The 20,733-nt window shown below is 43.2% G+C and overlaps 1 protein-coding gene across 2 annotated transcripts; it reads right to left on the reverse strand.

Annotated features, from left to right (window-relative positions):
• Positions 1–1,226: 1,226 nt before the first annotated feature.
• On the reverse strand, positions 1,227–20,501 carry ssh1a (slingshot protein phosphatase 1a). Of its 2 annotated transcripts, XM_068704268.1 has the most exons (15): positions 20,223–20,501; positions 17,769–17,806; positions 12,031–12,131; positions 9,744–9,808; positions 8,440–8,561; positions 8,037–8,105; positions 7,799–7,864; positions 7,297–7,491; positions 7,070–7,163; positions 5,959–6,087; positions 5,734–5,780; positions 5,478–5,624; positions 4,847–5,047; positions 3,952–4,654; positions 1,227–3,818 (listed from the first exon to the last, which is right to left on the reverse strand). In XM_068704268.1, the coding sequence occupies exons 1-15, from the start codon at positions 20,301–20,303 to the stop codon at positions 2,715–2,717; spliced, it is 3,162 nt and encodes a 1,053-aa protein (XP_068560369.1). In that variant the 5' UTR covers positions 20,304–20,501; the 3' UTR covers positions 1,227–2,714. The 2 variants fall into 2 exon arrangements, with proteins under 2 accessions (XP_068560369.1, XP_068560370.1); XM_068704269.1 differs by lacking the exons at positions 17,769–17,806; positions 20,223–20,501 and adding an exon at positions 14,326–14,572.
• Positions 20,502–20,733: the final 232 nt, after the last annotated feature.

A 20,733-nucleotide genomic window follows, 5' to 3' on the forward strand; every position in this document is an offset into this window, starting at 1 on the left:
ATAAGGAATGCCCTATTCTTTTGTTTTCCGTGTCTCTTACCCAACACTGTTTGCATGCTGGTGTCGAGGTCTGCACAGTTCATGTTGCTCCACTCCAGCAACCTAATAAAGATAAGTATGAGATGGTAAAAAGATGCTTGTGTCTCGGATAAATGGTGGTTAATGGTAGCCAACATGGGTACGTCCAGGAGTGAAGGAAATTAGCTGAATAGTAGCTCAGACTTTACTCTTTTGTTGTTCTTGGTCTCTATAGTGACGTCCAAAACAGGATACGTCCTCAGATAATAAAACAAAAGTGGAGGTACGTCAGCCAAGAATTCCCCAGCAGAAGGGAGAGAGGGGCCGGCACAGAGACTGTGGACTGAAGGCTGCTGTGTTGACAGACAAGCAGCCTGCAGTCCTCGTGTTTGAAAAGTGTTACAGGTCACTCTCAGACGTGTCTAGACAAAAAGCCTTCTGTCTCTAATTTAAGATCATCGTTAATTAAAAACAGACTCCAAAGGCTTTTTTGGCACACTATTAATGAGTTTTGCGAAGCCTCATTTTTAGTCCATCTGTCATGTAAATGTTTTACAAGTTTACAGTAGCCAGACGTATTAGTTTTCCATTTCACATTTTTTGGAAATATTAGATTTCTGGCAAGTTTACAAAAAAAAAAAACAGGAGCGTAAATGCAGCCTCCGTTCACACACAAACAACACAAAGTAACATCTTTGCTGCCTCAAATGCCCCACCGCATACTTTACACAGAGCCTCCCATTCATTACACAGACACGCAGGTCACATAGGACAGGAGCAGCAAGAGCGTGTAACCTAAGTAATTCACTGAAGTCATGCAAACAGTGACGGGAAGTCAAATGTTATATAAGTTGGCTGTTAGAAAACGACTCTCCTGCCAAAGCATACAGATGAGGAGACGATGATGTAATTTTCAGGACACACACACACACACACACACACACACACACACACACACACACACACACACACACACACACACACACACACACACACACACACACACACACACCATTAAGGTCGAGTCACTGCACAGATATTTAGTTATGCTCGTGATAGTTTTCCCATTCAGGAAGGTCTTAAACAAAGCATCCATAACATGCAGGGCGATACAGTATATAATCCTAATTCTGTTTCATTCACGTCATACAACCTATACAATTGGTTTTGAATGAATTGTGTTAATGAGAAAACCCCCCACAGATGCATGGTTTATTATGAAAAAGAAATGTTTATTTCCATAATTAACAAATACAGTACATTATTTTGACCAACATAAAAAGTGCAATATGCATTCAAACTACAGCATTGTACAGTACAAAAGTTACTGCATACTTAAATATAAAAAGAAAAAGGTTACAAAACTGTGAAGTAACCGATCGTGATCGTCGAGTCCGTGTCACAGAAGCTTTCAGACTCACTGATGATCTCAGCATAAAACTTAACAGCTATGAGCCTGACGACTACACAGAGTCTCTTTCAATTCTCCCAGAAGGTGCAAAAAGATGTGTGTGTGTGTGTGTGTGTGATATGTGTATGGTTCACATACTTTTTTTTTTTACAGCTTCAATGGTGTTTTCAATTTGTCGAGACAGCCAAAGAACTTTGGTGTTACACATTTCAAACAGCACAAATGAGTTGAAAATGTTGGCAATCCTCAAGGGTGAGCTAATTTAAGGTAACGGAAGTTTTGGATGTAAAATGTTTCATGTTCCTATTTTGTCAGAAATATTCAGATAACTTTAGCCTCACATACATTATATGATTTGACTGCTATAAATCTTCAGTTCCTGTCACACTGGGCGATTTCAAGCCATGCAACACGACTCCTCACTCTGCTCTCCCAACAACATTGTAGGGAATGATGAGGTCAATAACATTACGCTGATGTTATTTTGGAAGATAGCTTGCTTGTGTCCACTCAATATATATATAAAAAAAAGCAGTGCAAAGGAACAACAAACTCAGAAATGTTTGTTGAAAACAGTGAGCGTGACTCTGGCAAAACAAAGTCACAACCATCTCTCTTCACTTTGATCCCATTCACTCACGCACAGACTCACATAATCACACAGTAATGCATTATCACACACCTCAAAACTGATTTCCTCACTGTAATTCGACATCAGCAAATGAACTGAGTTTAAACTCTAGCCCGAGAAAGAGCTCGATGAATGCAACATGAGGTAACCATTCATTTTATAACCCTCTAGCATCTAAAACTGAAAGTGTGCGGTAAACAACTCTACATTTATTAACACTTTGCTTTCTGTCAACGTAGGCTACCACTTTGTATGAGACAGGTAAAAATAATCTTAGTGCCAATGGATACCATAATTTGGTAAATATCAGGTACTAACAGCTGTGACGTTAAAGGTTATAGAGCGCCTTGTACCGTCTCCTCCTGCAGTCCAACACACAGCTCTGTGCCTCTGGTCTCATAGGTAAGGCACTTGTTTGTCCATGAATCAAACAAAGTTAGAGGTGAACTGATGGCTTTACACACTTGTCAGATACAGCAATATGATTTTCATCACTGTGAACAGCAGTTTGAGAAACAATGTGGCAAAGGAGAGTGTACACTATAACAACAGTTGGCATTGTTTTTTTTATTGTTTTCATTAGTTTCCTTTGACTCAACTATCCAGCAACCGACGAGGGGATGCGTGGAGTGTATACATCCTCCGTTTGATATGTCAGCTTCTGGGCTCACCTGGTACTGCTCTCTCTGGAGTGTGCAGGTCCTTTAAGGGCCGGGGCGCGGCAGAGGTGGCGGGGGATTCCCACTCCAGGCCCGGCTCTGGGGACAGCGAGAGGAGCAGTAGCGTTCCTGCGTCTGAGGAACAGGCTGAACACAGGTCCTCCGAGGAGAAGTTGAGGCTGCCCAACTTGGCCAGCGAGTTGGACCGCTTCAGCCTCGAAGGCACAGTCAGGCCTGCTAGACGCATGCGGGTCTCGATCTCCTGCGCCCTCTGACGCACGAGGCCGGGTTTCCCCCTCACGCTGCGCAGGCTGTCACTGCTGGAGCTGCGTGTCAGTGTGGAGCCGTGAGGCGAGGAGGTGGGCGTGAGCAGCCCAGACCCCACCACCCCTAACAAGGCTTCATTGGTCAGTGGCACCACCAGTGGCTCCAACCACACTTGGCGCGGCGTAGAAGATTTAGGGAAGTCTCCGGTGAAGCTGGAGCACTTCTCTTCCTCCTCTGTGTGAAAAGGGCTGTTTTCGGAACTTTGGCATGCGTGCAAAGGCTTCACAGAGAGCAAGCTCTCCTGGGATAAACCTGAAAGTCGCTCTAGTCTCTCTGCACGACGGCGGACCAGTCCGGATATCTGCAGCTGCAGCAGGGGTTCCTGTTGTTGGCCGACGTAGCAAGCCACGGCAAGCTTCTCTTCCTCCGAGTCCATTCTCATCAGCTCAGGGAGAGACTCTGAGGCAGCTGCGGATGTACTTTTCTGACTCGTAGTCTTGACTTCCAATAAACCACCATCGTTCTTCGGCTGCGGTAAGTGCAGCGAGTCACCTGGCTGCTCCTCTCTGTCAAGTAGAGCTGTGGGCGAGAAATCAGCACAGTTGGCACAGTCACACAGAGGGCCGCAGGGGCCCAGCAGTACCACCGAAGATGTGAGGCCTTCAGAAGAGGAATGGGACAGTGGGAAGGAAGCACTTGGAACTTCAGGAGGACTCGGGTTAAGGCAAAGCTTGGAAACCAGGGGTGGAATGTCTTCTTTCAGTTTGGACTTAGAATCCCAGCAGGACAGCGAAGAAGCATCAACTGGAGAAGGGAGGGGGGAAGCTTTTTCCTAAATAACGACAGGAAAAAAAATGAATGTCTAAGGGAATTGGTGTTTTTTTTTCATGAATCCCACTGGATTCATGAAATCAGTAACAGCATTTTCATTCTAGATGTAGGTTAATCGTATAAATCAAACTTACATTGATGTTACGTGGAGTGCTCAAATGGTTGTTATTGTTGGAGTTTTCATTGAGGGTTGCCAGGTCCATCCCGTTACCCTCTGTATCCCCTTCTACCTCCACATCTCGCTTTTCCTCTCCTTCGCCTCCTTCCCCACCCCCGCCATCATCTGGTTGCATGAACACCTCCATCTCTGCCTCCTCCTTTTGCACCTCCTCCTCATCCTCCTCCTCCACTGTGCTGAACTCCAGCCTCAGACGCAGCTCCTCCAGGGGTTCAAGGCCCCGAGAGCTCGTCTGGGCTGCGGCCCCCTCCGCTGAAGGTCCAAAGTGCGGGAGCGGCGGGCCTTCACGCCCGTCAAAGGCCTCATCATCCAGCAGAGCGTCGCGCTCCACATCCTCGATTTCTATAAAGACCTTTTCCATCCCGACAAGAGGAGGGCCGCGCACAGGCGTCGATGGTTCGCTGTCCAGTGCCGAGTCAGAGAGTCGGCGGAAATAATAGTTGTTGTAGGCGGGGTCGACCTCCAGTGCAACAGCCCTGCGCGGGGAGGGACATGCAGCCCCCTTATCAGACAGCGCCTCCTCACAGCAGGGAGACATCCCCGGCTCTGGAGTCAGGTGGCCGCCCTCCTCTCCTCCACAACACTGAGCCAACCCCTGCTGCCCCTCTGCCATCTCACAGTCTGCGTCTGGATGCCAAAGCTTGTTGTGACGCTGTTTACTGGAAATATACAAATAATAACAAAAATAGGTCCACTGAAAGAAGACAACTAGAAATCAACACTATACGCACACACACACGCGCGCACACACACACACACACACACACACACACACACACACACACACACACACACACACACACACACACACACACACACACACACACACACACACACACACACAACTGTACCTAGCATCCAAGATGCCCTCGTACTCGGCCAGCTGCCTCATGAAGCCTGCGTTGGGTCTTGTGATGCTCCTCTTTTGCTTGACAAAGTTGTAAGCCTTCTCTAGCGACCAGCCGAACTCCTTCATGGCGTACGCGATGACAGTGGAGGCAGACCGACTCACACCCATCTTGCAGTGAACTAGACACTTGGAGCGGTTCTTTCTATGGTGGAGAATTTTTTTAAATAATTAAAAAAAAAACTCAAAGTCCACGAAATAGCTCTAGGAATTTGGAGCTTGAGTTCAGATTTTGTTTGTCAAACTACTGCATCCAAGTCAGAGAAACAACTTTCATGCTCAATAAAAACAGTTAAAACATTCATAATATATTAGCTTGAAAATAAAGTTAAATTTAAAAAAGGTAAAAATACAATAAATTAAAAGTGAATGAAATATGAGGAAATATTTGAGTCACTCATTCAGTCGGATAAATCATAATTCTTTTTGCAAATAGAGGTAGAAAAGTAATTTGATCCCTCAAATAAAGTAAATGTGTGAACTGACATTCGGATCATTTGACCATTGAGGATGAGATGTTTTTATAAACTGATACATACATGAGCAACATGTTTTCTGTTCCACTCAGGACTCACTTTGCTTTAACAATGAAGTTGTACGTCTCATTCCAGTGAGCCAGCAGGTCAGTGGCGTCTTCATCGTAGACGCGGATGTTGTGATAGCTGAATGTGCCTGGAAAGAAGTTGTCTATCTCCCTGGTAACATTGAGGATGTAGCTCACCCTGGGGAGGAAAGATCATGTTCACTCATCAACAACATTCTTTCTTGCTCAAATCATCATGGAATTGTGTTTTGTCTGGTTATCTTAGCTCTAATATATAAAATAAATACCCTGACGCTTGCAGCTCCTCCAAATTAGATGCATTCCATTCTGATCCCTACAAACAAATGAAGGAAAGAACTGTTTGAGTATATTTTCAAATCTTTGCAAGTTTGTCCAAAAACAATCGTCCTTTGGGATGGAAAGGGAATCTTTTTTTATCTCAGTTATTTACAGGAAAGAACAGATGTAACAGATACTTTGGTGAATGTAAGAGGCGGTATCAGTTGTCCCACCAGGTAGACGTGGTCAAAGATTAGTGTGGCTTTGTCCATCTGGCCCAGGATCAGCAGCATCTCATTGTCGATGAACTCTTTGTACTCCTGCAGGTTACAGTTCATGTGTTGTTCCAACTCTGTACGGATCTGAGAAGAGAGTTTTACAGTAAATGTTGATTCATGTGGGGAGGCTTTTTTTCTTGTGTTGTTGTAGTAAGGTACTCCATCATAATCCCTAGGATAAGTTTAAATTATTTCCCTAAAAAGTTTACAAATGTTATGTAATTGTAGGATGGCTGGAATATCAAAGAACAGAGTTTTGGTGGGTAATAGTTTTAAAGTATTTAAATACTATATCATAACCAATTTAAAATGAGGCATGGGACGATATGAAAATGTCATGTCATGATTTTCCTTACCAAAATAATTGGGATTCATGATATTATCCTGATAATCATCTAAAAGTCCTAAAATTGCACAAATACATACTAGAATAACTTCTCCTTACATTTCTGTTTTGATTGCAGACAAATAGGATGAACATTTCATGGTAATGAACACCCTTTCAGGGATTAGTGAAAAACAAACAACCTGAAATAAGGTAATCATAAATCACAAGGTCCCCCTGCATTAATAAAGGATAAATAAAAAAATAGCAACATTGTGCGAGTCTGTTCTTTCTAACACGATAATTCCAGTATTTTATAACCAGGCTATATTTTTCACTTCTTTATCATGATAGCAAGCCAGACTGTTTTTTAAAGTCACTCATGTGGGAATATTCAGAATTATCCCACTAACGGAAAATTCACCACCATCAACCTATTGTGAGTATTTTTCATCCCGATCCGATTCCCGCTCGGTAGAATCCTATATCATAAAGTATAAGTCAGAGCCCTGTCATTTTAAACTAGTCTTCTCCAAGAAACAGCCACAGAGTAACTTCCATAAAAGTCACCTCCCAGGTTTGAAAACTAGTAAGAGAACTGAGTGTTGTCTCCATCTTTAGAGAGCAAAATGTAAATGCAGCCACTGAAAACGAAACCCCGATAAAGAAATGCAAAGCAGTGGTTTATTTCAGTGTGCGTGTGTTGTACTACTACTACTACTACTACTACTGTATATTTACCTGTTTGCAGGTGACATTCTCAAGGTCCTGGCACGTCATGAGGCTTCTGAGTTTGGCTTTAATAAGGCACCCTGTCCTCTCTCTCTCTGAAGGCCTACCGAAGATTAAGTCACATCGAAAGCTCAGCACTCGCACAATTCCGGATGTGTGCAATGTCAACAACAGGTGTAGGTGCCATTGGCCAAGTCTTAACATAAAGAATGCAACTTAAGTTTTTGTTAACTGACTTGTCCACAAACATGGTGGGCGAGTCAGGCCGCGTGGTCTCCAAGTCCTTCATGGCGTTCCACTCGTTGATGGAGCTCTGGTCTGAAGCGATGCAGCTCTCATAGTAGCCCATCCAGGTGAGAGCCATGCCTCCAGGGAAGTAGTTGTACCTGCGTGACACCTCGCATGCTTTGTGCAGCACCTGCAGGGCTGACCTAGATTGAATTTTTTTTTGGAAAGATAAAGGTCATCCGTCTAGATGATTAAAGTCAAAGCCAAACTTTGCGATGCATTTTAAAATAATCACATTACTAGCAGTCTTAATAATCTGTTAAAGGCTCTATGAATTTCTCTGCAGATGCGTCTTCATGTCAGCAGGGGGCAGAATAAATCCGCACTGCCTCAAGCTGCCTCACTGCAGCAGAGCGGCACAAGTGTTCATCGGGAGATTTATTGTGGTGTGTCACGAAGCTGAATTTCTTTAGACAGCCACTGTGGCTCCAGAGGTTGTTTATTACTCACCACATAGCCTGCACTGACACGGGTTTGAAGACATGAGTCCGACTCGCCGTGTTCACAGTAAAGCCCCTGAGGAGGAAACACAAACAGATGGTCATTCCCCTGAGCACAGTGTAGCTCTGTGTGTACCATGCTCATACCAAGTGTCAGGTGTAGCTGCAGCGTTGGCTAAAGAGGGAAACATCACTGGGTTGAATGCTGCAGCCGTACAGCAGGGGTCACACTGACAGAGACAACTCACCCGTCTCCATCCAGATGGATCTTTGTGTCACTCCACAGAGGTAGCGCCATGCCGATCGAACAGCTTTTGCTGGCAGAGGAGAGAGTATAAATCACGTCTGATTTACTGGAAACAAGCGAATATTTTCTCACTTTGCTCACTGGGAAAAGGAAACACAAACTACTGTAATATTTTCTGACTCTAAAGTGCATGTATAGCAGCTCCAGTTTGAGGCAGAGAGCTGTGGGTGAGCGTTTGATCACATTCATTAATGTAGATTTGTTCCTACATCATGTCTACTAGAAACACAAAGCAAATGAAGATACCAATTCAGAAATGGAGCTCTGGTAGCTTTTAACAGACGGTTATCTGTCTTGCAAACAGCGATCACAGAACCCCACACAGAAAAAGGGTTTACTCTAACCAGTCTTTGGTGGTAAAGTCGATTCCCAGTAGGATGTTCTCCTCTGTGTCTTGTCGCCCACTGGTGTACACCACCACCATGTACCGCACATGCTCTGACCATGCACTCTCCAGCCGCACCGCCTGGACAGGGTACAGAGGTTTTACTTTAAATTCAAAGCCAGAACTTTTTTGGAGAGTAAGAAATCCTGTTTGCTGTTTCAGTCATAGTACCTGAGAGCTGCCAAAATACAATCAATTACTGTGGTATTTAAGGCACAGTTAGTCTGAAATGTACCTTTGGTAGGAAAATGCTTTAACTTCATCATAAACTTAACTTAAATACAAGACAGTCACACTTAAAACGTGTGGGTTGAGCCATACATGTTCAAATAAGTCTCGTGTGGCAGGTTTTTTGCTTTTCATGCCCCGTTTGCACAGGAGTTTAAACTCTGATTGTACGCAAACAGCAAAAGCCCTAGAGAGGCAAAATGTTAAACGCACTGACCCTTCTGCTAAAATCTGCGCCGAACAAAGTGTCACAGCTGGATGTGCAAAGAAAAATGGAATACAAATTTGATGTACCGTATTTTCCGCACTATAAGGCGCACCGGATTATAAGGTGCACCTTCAATGAATGGCCTATTTTAGAACTGTTTTTATATATAGGGCGCACCGGATTATAAGGCGCATAGAATAGAAGCTACTACAGTCAAACGTTTGACTGGGGTTGCGTTATGCATCCACTAGATGGAGCTGTGCTAAAGGGAATGTCAACAAAACAGTACCGGTGTTTACCGCTATTACTTCGGCGACGCCCCCGACTACGGTAGCCGTAATGCTGCAAGCGGTGCGGCTTTGTAGTTTACCAGTCGTACTGAAACATTTTGACAGAGCGCCGTGTACAACCAGTATGGATCAACCAATTAACCAATTGATCCATATATAAGGCGCTCCGGATTACAAGGCGCACTGTCGTTTTTTGAGAAAATTAAAGGCTTTTAAGTGCGCCTTATAGTGCGGAAAATACGGTAATTGGGTAAGTGAGTCCCCAGGAGACAGAGAGCACAGAGCTGGTTGAACATAAAATGAAATAACTCAGCTTCACACTAACGCATACACACACCATGGAAAGATTTGGTAATGCTCTCATGAGTGTGTTCAAACCTCCTCTTATGACCTAATAATTACAGCGAACAAATAAGCGTCTGAAGTGCACAATAAAGTGCATTTTGAAGGGTGTCCTGTTCCAGGTTTGTTCGGCACTTTTCTATATGTGTGTGTGCATGTTTTGATGTATGAATATAAACTTCTGCTGTCTCTCACCAGTTTGATTCTGTCCTCCGAGCGAAGAATGTTTATCATCACCTGCAAGTGTTGAGGTAAGTCGCCTGTTGAAGAAGGTCAGAAAGAGAAATGATCCTCGACGAGCAGAAGCTGCTTGATGTCAGTGATTAGAAATCTGCCTCGTCATACATACCTATACAATTTGCCTAATTGTAGGCATTGCATTGTTAAGTGAAAGTATGTGAAGTTCCCGCATGTTTAACACTAAAGCCATTATCCTGGAGACAATAACATATTACATGGTTTTTAATCACATGACATGTTTCCTATGAAGCGTCATGACTTAACAATACATTTTCCATCTTCGCATGAGCAAATCTATCAGCACAAAACCACAATTCAAGAGCTTGTCTTTGTTCATTTGACATCCCTCAGTGCTCCCTGTGAGTGTAAGACGTGTCGGTGAAGCTGGGTAATGAAACAGGGTGTGGAGATCGGCCAACAGCAATGCAAAGCAGCAGCTGATGCAGAGCCAACTATGTTCAAATATGTCACAACCGGTAGACAAATCAGTTCAGCCTGACTGGTTTGAATAGACAGCCAATGGCAATAAAACAAAGTGCCCGACTCGGTCATGTAGTCATTGCATCTCACATCATAGATGTCTTCAGTAAAATCACAGCTAAAACATGTTTAAAGTGACATTACTGTACATGAGCTTTGATCACTTCCTCTCATATCTGCGTCATTGTCTTAACATAATAAATCTGTTTCTGTTTTGTTTGGATAAAGGTTTGGAATGTATATACATTTAATGTCAAACTCAATTTGATATATAAATAAATCTTTCTGAAGTTTAATCGTGAGCACCAACTTGTTTTACATTTAGCCTGATGATTATTGTCCTTATAACATTTTAAAACAAATAACTTTATGTTCAAAGTAGATTGACAATAAACAAGTAAATGGATTAAAACATATCTATAATTAGAGCATATAAACAGAGAAACAGTAACAAGGGAACTGCAATTGTGCAGAATTGTTCTTTAAGATTAAAGTTACTGTGAGGAACATAACTTATTATGAAACAGTTTAAATTTAATGCTGATGCATCTATACGACCTACATAAGTAAACAAGACATCAGCAAGAAAATTCAGGTTCACCAGAAACTCCTTTAGCTCAGACTCCAGCAGCGACCAGCACACCGCAAACAGACCCAGATGTGGCTTTGCTGCCGCCCAGGCTGTATTGCTGGGCCCGCTGGAGGGAAGGGAGGCCCGGGAGAACAAAAAGAACCAGGACTGCACAGGGCCGACTGTCAGGCCCCATGTGCAGTAAAATGAGAGGTTTTCTAAAACGGGACTCTGGTGCTCTGAAACACGACCACTTTTGTCTACAGGAACCGCCAAAATCAACACTAAAGTTCCTCACAGTAGCTTTAAATACAAAAAACATTCAAAGATTTTACATCACAATGGTCAAGTTGTTGCACTCAAAAAGCAACTACTGTTGTACAGTCAATTAAGACAGCAGATAGTTGTTTATAAAAAAAACACTAAAAGGGTGTTTTTGATTGATCCAATTGGATGATGCAAGATTTAAGAGCAATACACAGAAACAAAAATATATTGTGTGTATTAGTGGGCTGGCTTGAAAGTAAAAGAAGACGGACATTCAGATACATCCACAAATTCAGTCTCCTCTTTATAACAGAATATGTCTTAAGCGTCACAGCTCTGGTGAGCTACGTATCAAAGATCTGTAGTGTCCCGTTTATTCCCACATAACTTGAAGGCACTGATGGTAGGATACCAGTTCACAGAGCAGGAACACCTTTAACAATCACTTTGCAAAAGTCACCTCACTATCCGTTTCTTTTCTGAGGGACAGAGTTGCTGGGAAACCATTTCCCCAACCAAATGTTTTTGAGAAGCAGCTGAAATGTGGACAAAGCTGCCAACTACAGCCATGACATGCCAAATCACTTGGCAGCATTTTGGCTGTTGGCTGATGCGGATTTCCCATCATGCCAGAAGACTTTCAGGTAAGGCTGATGTCTTCAAAACAATAAATGTGTCTTTCAATAGTGACTGCCTTTGATTGATGACAGCAACCAGTTCATTGTGCAGTCCAACTTGTCATGTGACCTTAACCTTCAACCAATAAAATGGTGCAGTCTATCACCAGGTTAAAGTTGATGCAGTAGTCAGTTCCCAACCAGCCATCCCAGTAAAACAACCATCAATCAAGACACTCATAGAATGAACACTGTCAGTAACTTTCTCCACAATAAACACCAAACTCAATGCCCTCGTTTTTCTCACCTGCGTGTTTGGTGTGAGGATGTGCTTTCTGGCCCTGGTGACTGCTCCCCTGCTGCAGGAAGAGAGCAGCTCCCTTCACCATGAAGAAGCTCTCACTCAGGCTGCAAAACAAATGGGAGAGAGGAGTTACAGGCACTGAAACATAGACGCCATACATCAGACACCACGGCGCAGAGCGACAGCTCAGCACAATCGTTCCGGCTTGTTCATTGGACAGCGACGCTGAGTAGTGGGACGCGAGACAAATGAGATATTCAGTTTTAACAGGGCCGCTCAATTCAGCAGACACAGCCAGCGAGTCGAGCATATAAATCATGGCGTCCTGCTGCCGGTGAATTACCTCAACAGCTGAGTGGAAAAGCCCAGCTGCCACGTTACAGAAGCAGACCTCAGGTCTGCAGCAGCCGTGAATCAAGCTTTGATCCTGAATGCTTATCAGTTTGTTTCTTCTGCCGCAAAGGGCTGCACTCAGATTTGACTCGTCAGACCTCTGCTGGCTTGCCGTAATGCAACACAGAGCTAAATAATTGACCCAACTGCGGTTGTTTGTGATGATTAACTTTCACGATTGTTGAAGAACAGCAATTACCAGTTCACACCTGCCTGTAAAAACCCGGAGTCTTTCAGGTTAGACTATTGGAGCCGTCAACAGATGACATAAGCAGGGAACTGCAATAAAAAGAAGTGAGGGGAGTGAGAAAATTCCATTTCACTGAAAAACAATGTGAGCACATTCATAAATGTATGTACCCTGGCAGCAGGGTTGAGCACATGCACCATGTAGTGTGTGTGTGTGTGTGTGTGTGTGTGTGTGTGTGTGTGTGTGTGTGTGTGTGTGTGTGTGTGTGTGTGTGTGTGTGTGTGTGTGTGTGTAGTCTGGCAAACCAGGACATCATTAGCAAAGCACGGGACTGATGAATGACAGGAACAAAACAAAATCCAAACAGGAAGAAAAAAAAAGATAGACCAATCTCTAAATACAGCTATTATGAAATCAATGTAATGGTATAGTATCAGCATTATTAGTTAGTGTCAGCTTTAAAGAGCTATACTGTAATCAGCCACTGATGATAGCTTAAGATTGACATGCCAGAAAAGCGTAACCTGTTGTGCATCTGCAGTTTGCACTACTGTAATAGTAACAATCTGTATTGCAGTACTAATACCAAGTGGGAAAATACTGATTATTGGTATCGTCTTCAAAAGCATAACCTACGTAAGTTCATATCCTGGAAAAATGTGAAACTTTTTATATGGATACATCCCCTACATCTCCAAACACACAAGCCATTGACCAAAGTTCTAAAACTTTCACCAACACACGTTTATATGCAGCTCTGAAACCGTTCCCTCACTCGGCTCTCTCTGATAAGACTTTCACAACCCACATCCAGAAGCAGGCCGGGGCCAAACAGATGATTTCGTGGGAACAATGGACTTCGTTTTGTGCACCTCACAATAAATTCCCTCCGCCCCCAGCAACACCACAGAAAAAAAGTTCCACAGTGACAAAGCACGGGGGTGGACACGTCTCAACGAGAGCTTTTGTCTCACTTTGGTGGATTTCTGTTTCAGCCTCTGTTCCCTGTTTTGAGATTTATGAGTCTGTCAGGAGGGTCCACTGTCAGGGAGTGATGGATAATATGAGGCAAGAGTGGCAAGACGAGGGCTACAGCCTCATTATAGGGTACAAATCCCTGCTGCTCATTTTGTCCTATTTTAACTAGTAACCCAACTTTAAGTCCTCAGTGATATCAGAAAAAAAAAAAAAAAAAAAAATTTTTAAAAAAAGGTGCACTCTGAAACGTCTTTACGTGTAAATCAAGAGCTGTCCTATACTTTACTGGCTGTACTCAGACGTCCTAATTAAAACAGCCTCAGCTCTGCTGTCTCTTGCCCAGCAGCATCCTGCTATCAGCATCTCCACAAACACTACGGCTAAAAATACATCTGGTATCAAAGCAAACTAAGGCTACGACAAAAAAAGTCTCCACATCGCCTCAAAGATTCTACCCGATTATAACCTACAGCGTCTGTGCAAAGACAAAGAGGAGCAGTTATAAAGAGGAACAGACCAATACAGTGATTCGTATTATTTTGATAATTATCAGCTGGACATGTTCAGTGATTGATTCAGTCTGCTGAAGAGCAAAATATTTTGAATCCCAATCTGTTAAAAAACATCAACAACAGTAAGTCCAGACCTTATTCAAGTGTTTGAGCTCAAATCTCATCAGTGAAGGAACTTGTTCCCACGGGTTCAAAACCCCATTTCAGAAGATAGACTTAACTCACATGCGCTTTATTTCACTCTGGGTCAACACAGCGTTTTCCACAAAATACGGTAGCATCTTCATCACGGCCTCCTGAATGGGTTCTACAATCAGGCGCATCCTGTTGACCGGTAGGAAACCCACGCCTCTCCTCCGGGAGCTATTTCCTCTTCATCTGCCTCCAGAAACGGTGAAGGAGCAAAGCAAGGTTTCAGGTTTTTGGCCCGTCGCATCGGAGTGACAGACTGACTGACTGACAGGCTGACTGACTGACAGGCTGCACTCATCTGTGCCGCTCAGTGAAGAAGAGCCGTCTGTTCGGATGCCACGCCTTCTGTTTCCTTCTCCTCCCTCATGTGAGAGTCTCCGTGTGTTTGAGTGCGATTCAGACTCCTGCCTGGAGGAACGTACTGCAGTCTCCACCCGCTGCTGCGGGAACACAGAACTGTGCCTTCAGTCGGTTTTTATCTGTCACTCTTTTACAGTTCACTGTAGATTACACATTCACACCGCACGCAAGAAGACCAAGAGTGAATGTCATGATAAGCTCTTGTACACTTTACTTAAGAGACACAAAAAGCAACCACATGCTTTCTTTTGCTTTTCAACACGTGAGCAAAAAAAAAAGACTCTTTAGATGAAGCAAAACATGTCACTTCCAGTAGTTTGTGTTGCTATCCAACAAAAAAGTCTCTCCAAAACACACTGAGTGAAAAAAAAGCAAGACAAGTTATTCAATTGGAGGAAGACAAGAAAGCAGATGGAGGAATTTTGGCCAAATTGTCCTGAGGAGATGTCTCCATGTGCATGCCACTTTAAGGGTCAACAGAATCCAAGGTAGTGCCTCCAGGGAGCTTAACACACGAGCCAAGCATTGGTGGAAAGGGCAGTGAGAACTGGCAATCACCCAAACTCCCAAATCTCATTATACCCAGGCTTATAAGGGAGGGCTTATCTTTTCGCTCACCTTAAAGTGGCCAGCACTGACTGTCACTCTCTCAAGATGTACCACAGACAAACAACAATGTGTGTATTAGAGACTATTATGATAGCTTAACTAGGAAGGCTGATATCCTTTATGTCTAATGCATCTGCAACAGCAGCAAATATTACTTTCAGATGCATGGAAGGCAAATACACAACTGATATTGAAATATAATCATGCGATGGCAGTCAGAAAGAAATGTTGAAATTTATCCCACAGATGTGTCTGTTTGTGGGTTGAAAGCTTATTTAGGCCATAACTTTCCTTCTCACTAAGCATTCAAACCTCCACACATACACAATGAGGTGGCATGACTCGGTTAATCTGGGAGGATTTGCTGACAGACGTTGACAATAGCTCTGCGACACAGATAACAAGATAGCTCTCCTATTGTTCTCGACAATAGGACAAGGTCTATAACACCTGGTCGCTAGCAGACACTGCGCTCTACGAGCCGATGTGCGTTCAGTCATGTTCCAGGTGGAACCTTATCCACCTCAGTGTCTCAGGTGCATGTAGATGGGAACCTCCAGATGAACACTCTAAGCCACGACTCTGAACCGCCGGGTGTATTTGTATGTGAGGGAGGTGCGCTGGATTACACCGAGGACTCACTACAAAGAGGCAACTCGGAGGCCATAACCACACTAGTTTATTTATGGTCTCAGAGTGTTTTGCACACACCGGCACAGTGACGGCAAAAAAAAAGAAGAAGAAAAAAAAGCCTCCTGTTGGAGCTGCCGGTTGCATAATGCTGCCATTCTCTCACTTACATCACAGAGCGAGAGAGGCAGGACAGACAAACCTCCCCAGGTGTCAGTGGAGACACGGAAGGGCCCGAGCAGGAAACAAGTGACGTCAGCGTGTCACTGAGGAAAGACTAACCAACAATAAAGACCCAGAGACGATGCTTCTGCTGCAGTTTCTCCTTTCCACACATATTGTATAAATCCAGAGGCAGTATTTTGACTTTTTAATGGCGATAAATCACTACCAGTCTTGACAAGTGTGCTATTTGCGTGAGAAAGTGTTGCAGTGAGTTTAAATCTGTCACGCTAATAATCTGCCGATTCTTTGCGTTACCCTACATGCTGAATCCCTCCATCTACTCACAAACACACACATGTTTCACCAATTGTACATCTTGCCCAACTCTGCTGTGTACACGATGGAAAGATTAAAATCATTCCTTGGTTCAGAGCCACAGACACCTGCACGATGTTGATGTTGGCCTCCATGAACCCCTTCGGCTTGTCATCGTTATCAAGGCCGGTTGGGAACAGCAAGTGCAAACACTCCCACTTGGCAGTCGAGCGGCTGTCCGTCAACAGATGAAGCTATTTCTCTTTTGAAACTAGACCAGTACACCCTGATCTAAAGAGTCAGTCAACAGACAACTTAATCTGCCAGAATATGATAAAACATGAATTTACTGGCAATTTCATTGCATAACGTGGCTTACCAGTCCCTCAAGCAATGTTGAGGCAAGACGGGACTCGCTTCATGCATAGATCATTCTCACACATACACATGCATGCATTGCTTGAGGACATTGCAAAGGCTGTTGCATAACTGAAAAAAAATTAAATTCTTGGAATAACGTATTTTCGCTCATGTTAAGGTCATCAGTGTTCTGCTTCATCAAAAAATTCATCCACTTCACAATTATTCAAGTGACTTTTTCAGCAATAAAGATTTAGAAATCACAATTACAACAAAAGCAAACCACAAACTGCATATTCACAGACCTACTTTGTCATCATTGTCACCGTCTAGTCAAGTCGATATTATATGCGGCACCGAAAGACATGGAGGCCATTACAAAAGCTATTGTATTGATCAAAACTGAAAATAAATCTCTTAAGTGAACAACTTCACTGCAGTGGGCTCACAATAGCTCTAGTGGGTGTCACTGGCTTAATCTACGTACATGCATTATGAATGCTTATAGGAAGATAACAATAAGAAATAAACCTTTAAGTCTGCAGAAAACAAAAACAACAAAACTCAAAAACATTGCTTAGTGAACATCATATTACTACAAAGCCAAAATTTACTATTCTGTTTTTTTCTTTTTTTTAAGATCTCATAACACTGAAACTGCCCCAGAGAGACATAAAACTGACAAACCCATACAAACTAGGGCTTTAACTATTTACATCATCAATTTGTTTCTACCAAAATGTCTGCCACCAAAGTCTAAATATGACATAATGCAACAGTTCATCTTTTGTTCGACAGACAGACAGACAGACAGACAGACAGACAGACAGACAGACAGACAGACAGACGTTTTACTACACTGACGCTCAGTTGTCCTCATCTGTTGATGCCAGCTAGTCTGCCGCCTCTCAAGATTTCACCAAGTGACTCAAAGACAGATGCAGTCAATCAGTCAACAACACCTGCGTATAAAAGATGACTTGCTTCGTCACGTACCATGCAACAGAAGGGCCAAACTGAACTGAGAGTAAACTTACCTCTGATTTATTCGCCGTTCATCTTCACTCCCAAAATCCTGCAATACAGATAAGGGAAAGGATAAACACCACATCGAACCTATTTTGGCATTATTAACAAACAGTTCAAGATCGACATTTAAACAGAAGCTTTGATAAATGAAATTGACATGATAACCCTCAACTGAAATGCTAAACATATTACTCGTATAATCACAATCATGCTAAATGACAATTTTGTTATACGCGTTATGGCAGATACCAACACTCTTGTCATTAAATGATCAGAGAAAGCTGTATAATTGTGTTCTATCAGTGACATATTACCCACCCTCAGAGAAGTGACTGCTCTATATAGTTAAAATAGGCTCACTAATGTTTATCAAACTGTGATTGTAGCACAGAAGAGTACAGTTTGACTTCAGCATCAAAGAGAGCAGAGGAAAACTAAGTCTGGCAGTACGCTCCTGTACTTCTGTTCTCATACTGCTGTCAAATATGGTGCTGCGAGCAAATACCAGTGAAGTCACTGCAAATGCAGGTGTGTGTGGGTGTGTGTGTGCGTTATAGGCATTTAACAGCATTCACGCCACCTGGAGGAGCTTGCAAAATGCAGAGGGAGTAGACATGATTTGAAAGGTCCTTAACTTAAGAAATTAACTAATATGGCTGCACAGAGGAAAGCACAGTCTACAACAAATGACATGCCGAGGACATAATGGAGGCTGACGAGCAAGGCTGTGTGGAGATTTTGACCAGCCGGCACACAATTGGGCAAACAAAGTCAAAGGCATTGCTTGCTAGAACTGGTGATTGTTGAAAAGACTAACCAAGACTGTTTTGGTGAGTTTTATTTTTCTGTTGAGTTTGAATGAAGCGTGTTGATCCAACAGCTGATCTCCCAGCTGAAACTACAACCTGTCGAATATATATTGGCAATCATCAGCCCAGATCAAAATGTTGAAATAATCTCATGCATTCACTGCCTCAGACAGTAGTGCTCCTCCACCCCCCCCCCCCCCCAGCCCTCATGAGTAGATGACATCATAGCTGCAGCAGCTTCCTACCAGCTTCATCCACACCTCGCCATGGTGCTGGACAGCAAGGTGCTGAGGTACGGTACAGACAACCCAGTCAAACCAACAGGCTCCTTTAAAAAGAGCAATCTATTTGCAATAAGTAACAACTATGTATGACATTTAACATGTTGAGTGTTTTTTTTTTTTTTTTTTACATTTTGTGAAAAATAAAGTTGTCATCTGCAGATCAAACATAGATGGTTGTAAAACTGGGGTGACCGTGGCTAAGTGGAGAGCAGGGCTGTCTTTCAATCAGAGGGCTCCACTAGTCTCATGTCAATGTGTCCTTGAGCAAGACACTTAACCCCAGAAATTGCTCCCATAGCTGTGCCTACGGTATATAGATAGATACCGAATTGTAAGTCGCTTTGGTAAGTCTGCTAAATGACTGTAATGTAAATAAACCCAGCTATGTCATGTCTGACTCCTCTGATTCAGTCATGCAGAGCAGAACAAGGGGCGCTTTCCTGTTTACAGCTGGTGGTTAGCGCCCTCGTCTGGCAGTGAAGAGAACATAAGTTTACTTGAAAGTAGCAAAGGAAGTTATATTTCAATGATTATAGTTTTGAGACAAGGACAATCACTTTCTCTTGCTGTGAGTTCCCAGAAAACTAATAGTTCGAACTGTGACTCTCTACTGTGATAGAGAAGTATAAGAAAACCTTAGAGTTTAGTCTTTTTCCCCCCATATGTCTGTTTACCAGACTGTAAATCTCATTTACTGCAGGCACCAACAGGACCGCACAGTGGAGATTGACAGAAATATTCAGTGTAGTTGACTGCTAAAGACAGTATAGCTCAATCAAGCCTTATTGAAATACAAATATAGACTGACATATACAAATCGCAGATTTCCTATGAGTGAATTAGTGTGAATGTAGCTGTGTGTGGACTGCAGCAGCTCCGTGAATGCCCTGTCACTGTGGTGCTGATGGTGTGCCACACATACGGTGTGATATAACGTTAAATACATCAACGTTGAGGAGAAAACGTAGTTTTCCATGTCAGCCACTCACATCATCACCAGCTAACTTCAGCTACAGCTTATATCATTCATAAGGCACTTGTCAAACTCAGCTAGTTAGCTCTTTGCAATTAACGTCACATTTAACAGGTGTGAGAATTTAAATCATTGTATCGTATTTTAACAATGTCAAGTCCACCCGCCGTATTGACACAGTGGTGGACAACAATATGTGATAATTAGGAGCTAACGAAGACGTTTGCTAGCTACCGTTAGCGAGAGACCGAGCTAGCTCAACACGTTAACTAACGGTGCTAATGTAGCTTCAATCAGCGAGGCCTTCCGCAGACATCATCTCACACACCCTCAGCCTCTCCATCAACACCTCACCACACCGGAGCATCGCTCTCGTTGACCCAGGACCAAACTGACCTCCCCAGCGGTAGTGGTTGCTGTGCTGGCGGTGGATGCGGCGCTCGGAGTCGGGGACCGCTGCAGAGTAACCAACGCCATGGCTGGAAGCTGTGGATGCACCGGCCGGCCGCTTGGCCTGGTGAGCTGCTAGCTGCTGAGCTAACGAGACATACAGCTGATGGACGGACGGATGGATGGAGCGAGAGGAGCGTATCCTGCAGGCTGGGCTGTCTGGGCAGGAAGTGCTGCCTTCAAGGCCCTGACCGTCCTGATGGCACTTTAAACTATACAGTAATAAAATGGTAATACTTAACAAAACAACAATGCAAGTCCATTTGTATACAACCTTTGAAAATGTCTTTTCAAACAACTTAAAGACAATTTAGGCAAGATATAGAATGAACACAAAAAATGAAAGTACCCCCAAATTTGTTTTAACAGAAGGCAGTGACAAACAGAAAAGTTAGAATAATAATAATTATAACGGTAATAATTAAATTGAATAATAATTAATAATAATGATGCTGAT

The sequence above is a fragment of the Cebidichthys violaceus genome, unplaced genomic scaffold, assembly GCF_023349555.1.
Source record: "Cebidichthys violaceus isolate CVI_PGR_0920_01 unplaced genomic scaffold, fCebVio1.0.p SCAF_9, whole genome shotgun sequence".
NCBI lineage: Eukaryota > Metazoa > Chordata > Actinopteri > Perciformes > Stichaeidae > Cebidichthys > Cebidichthys violaceus.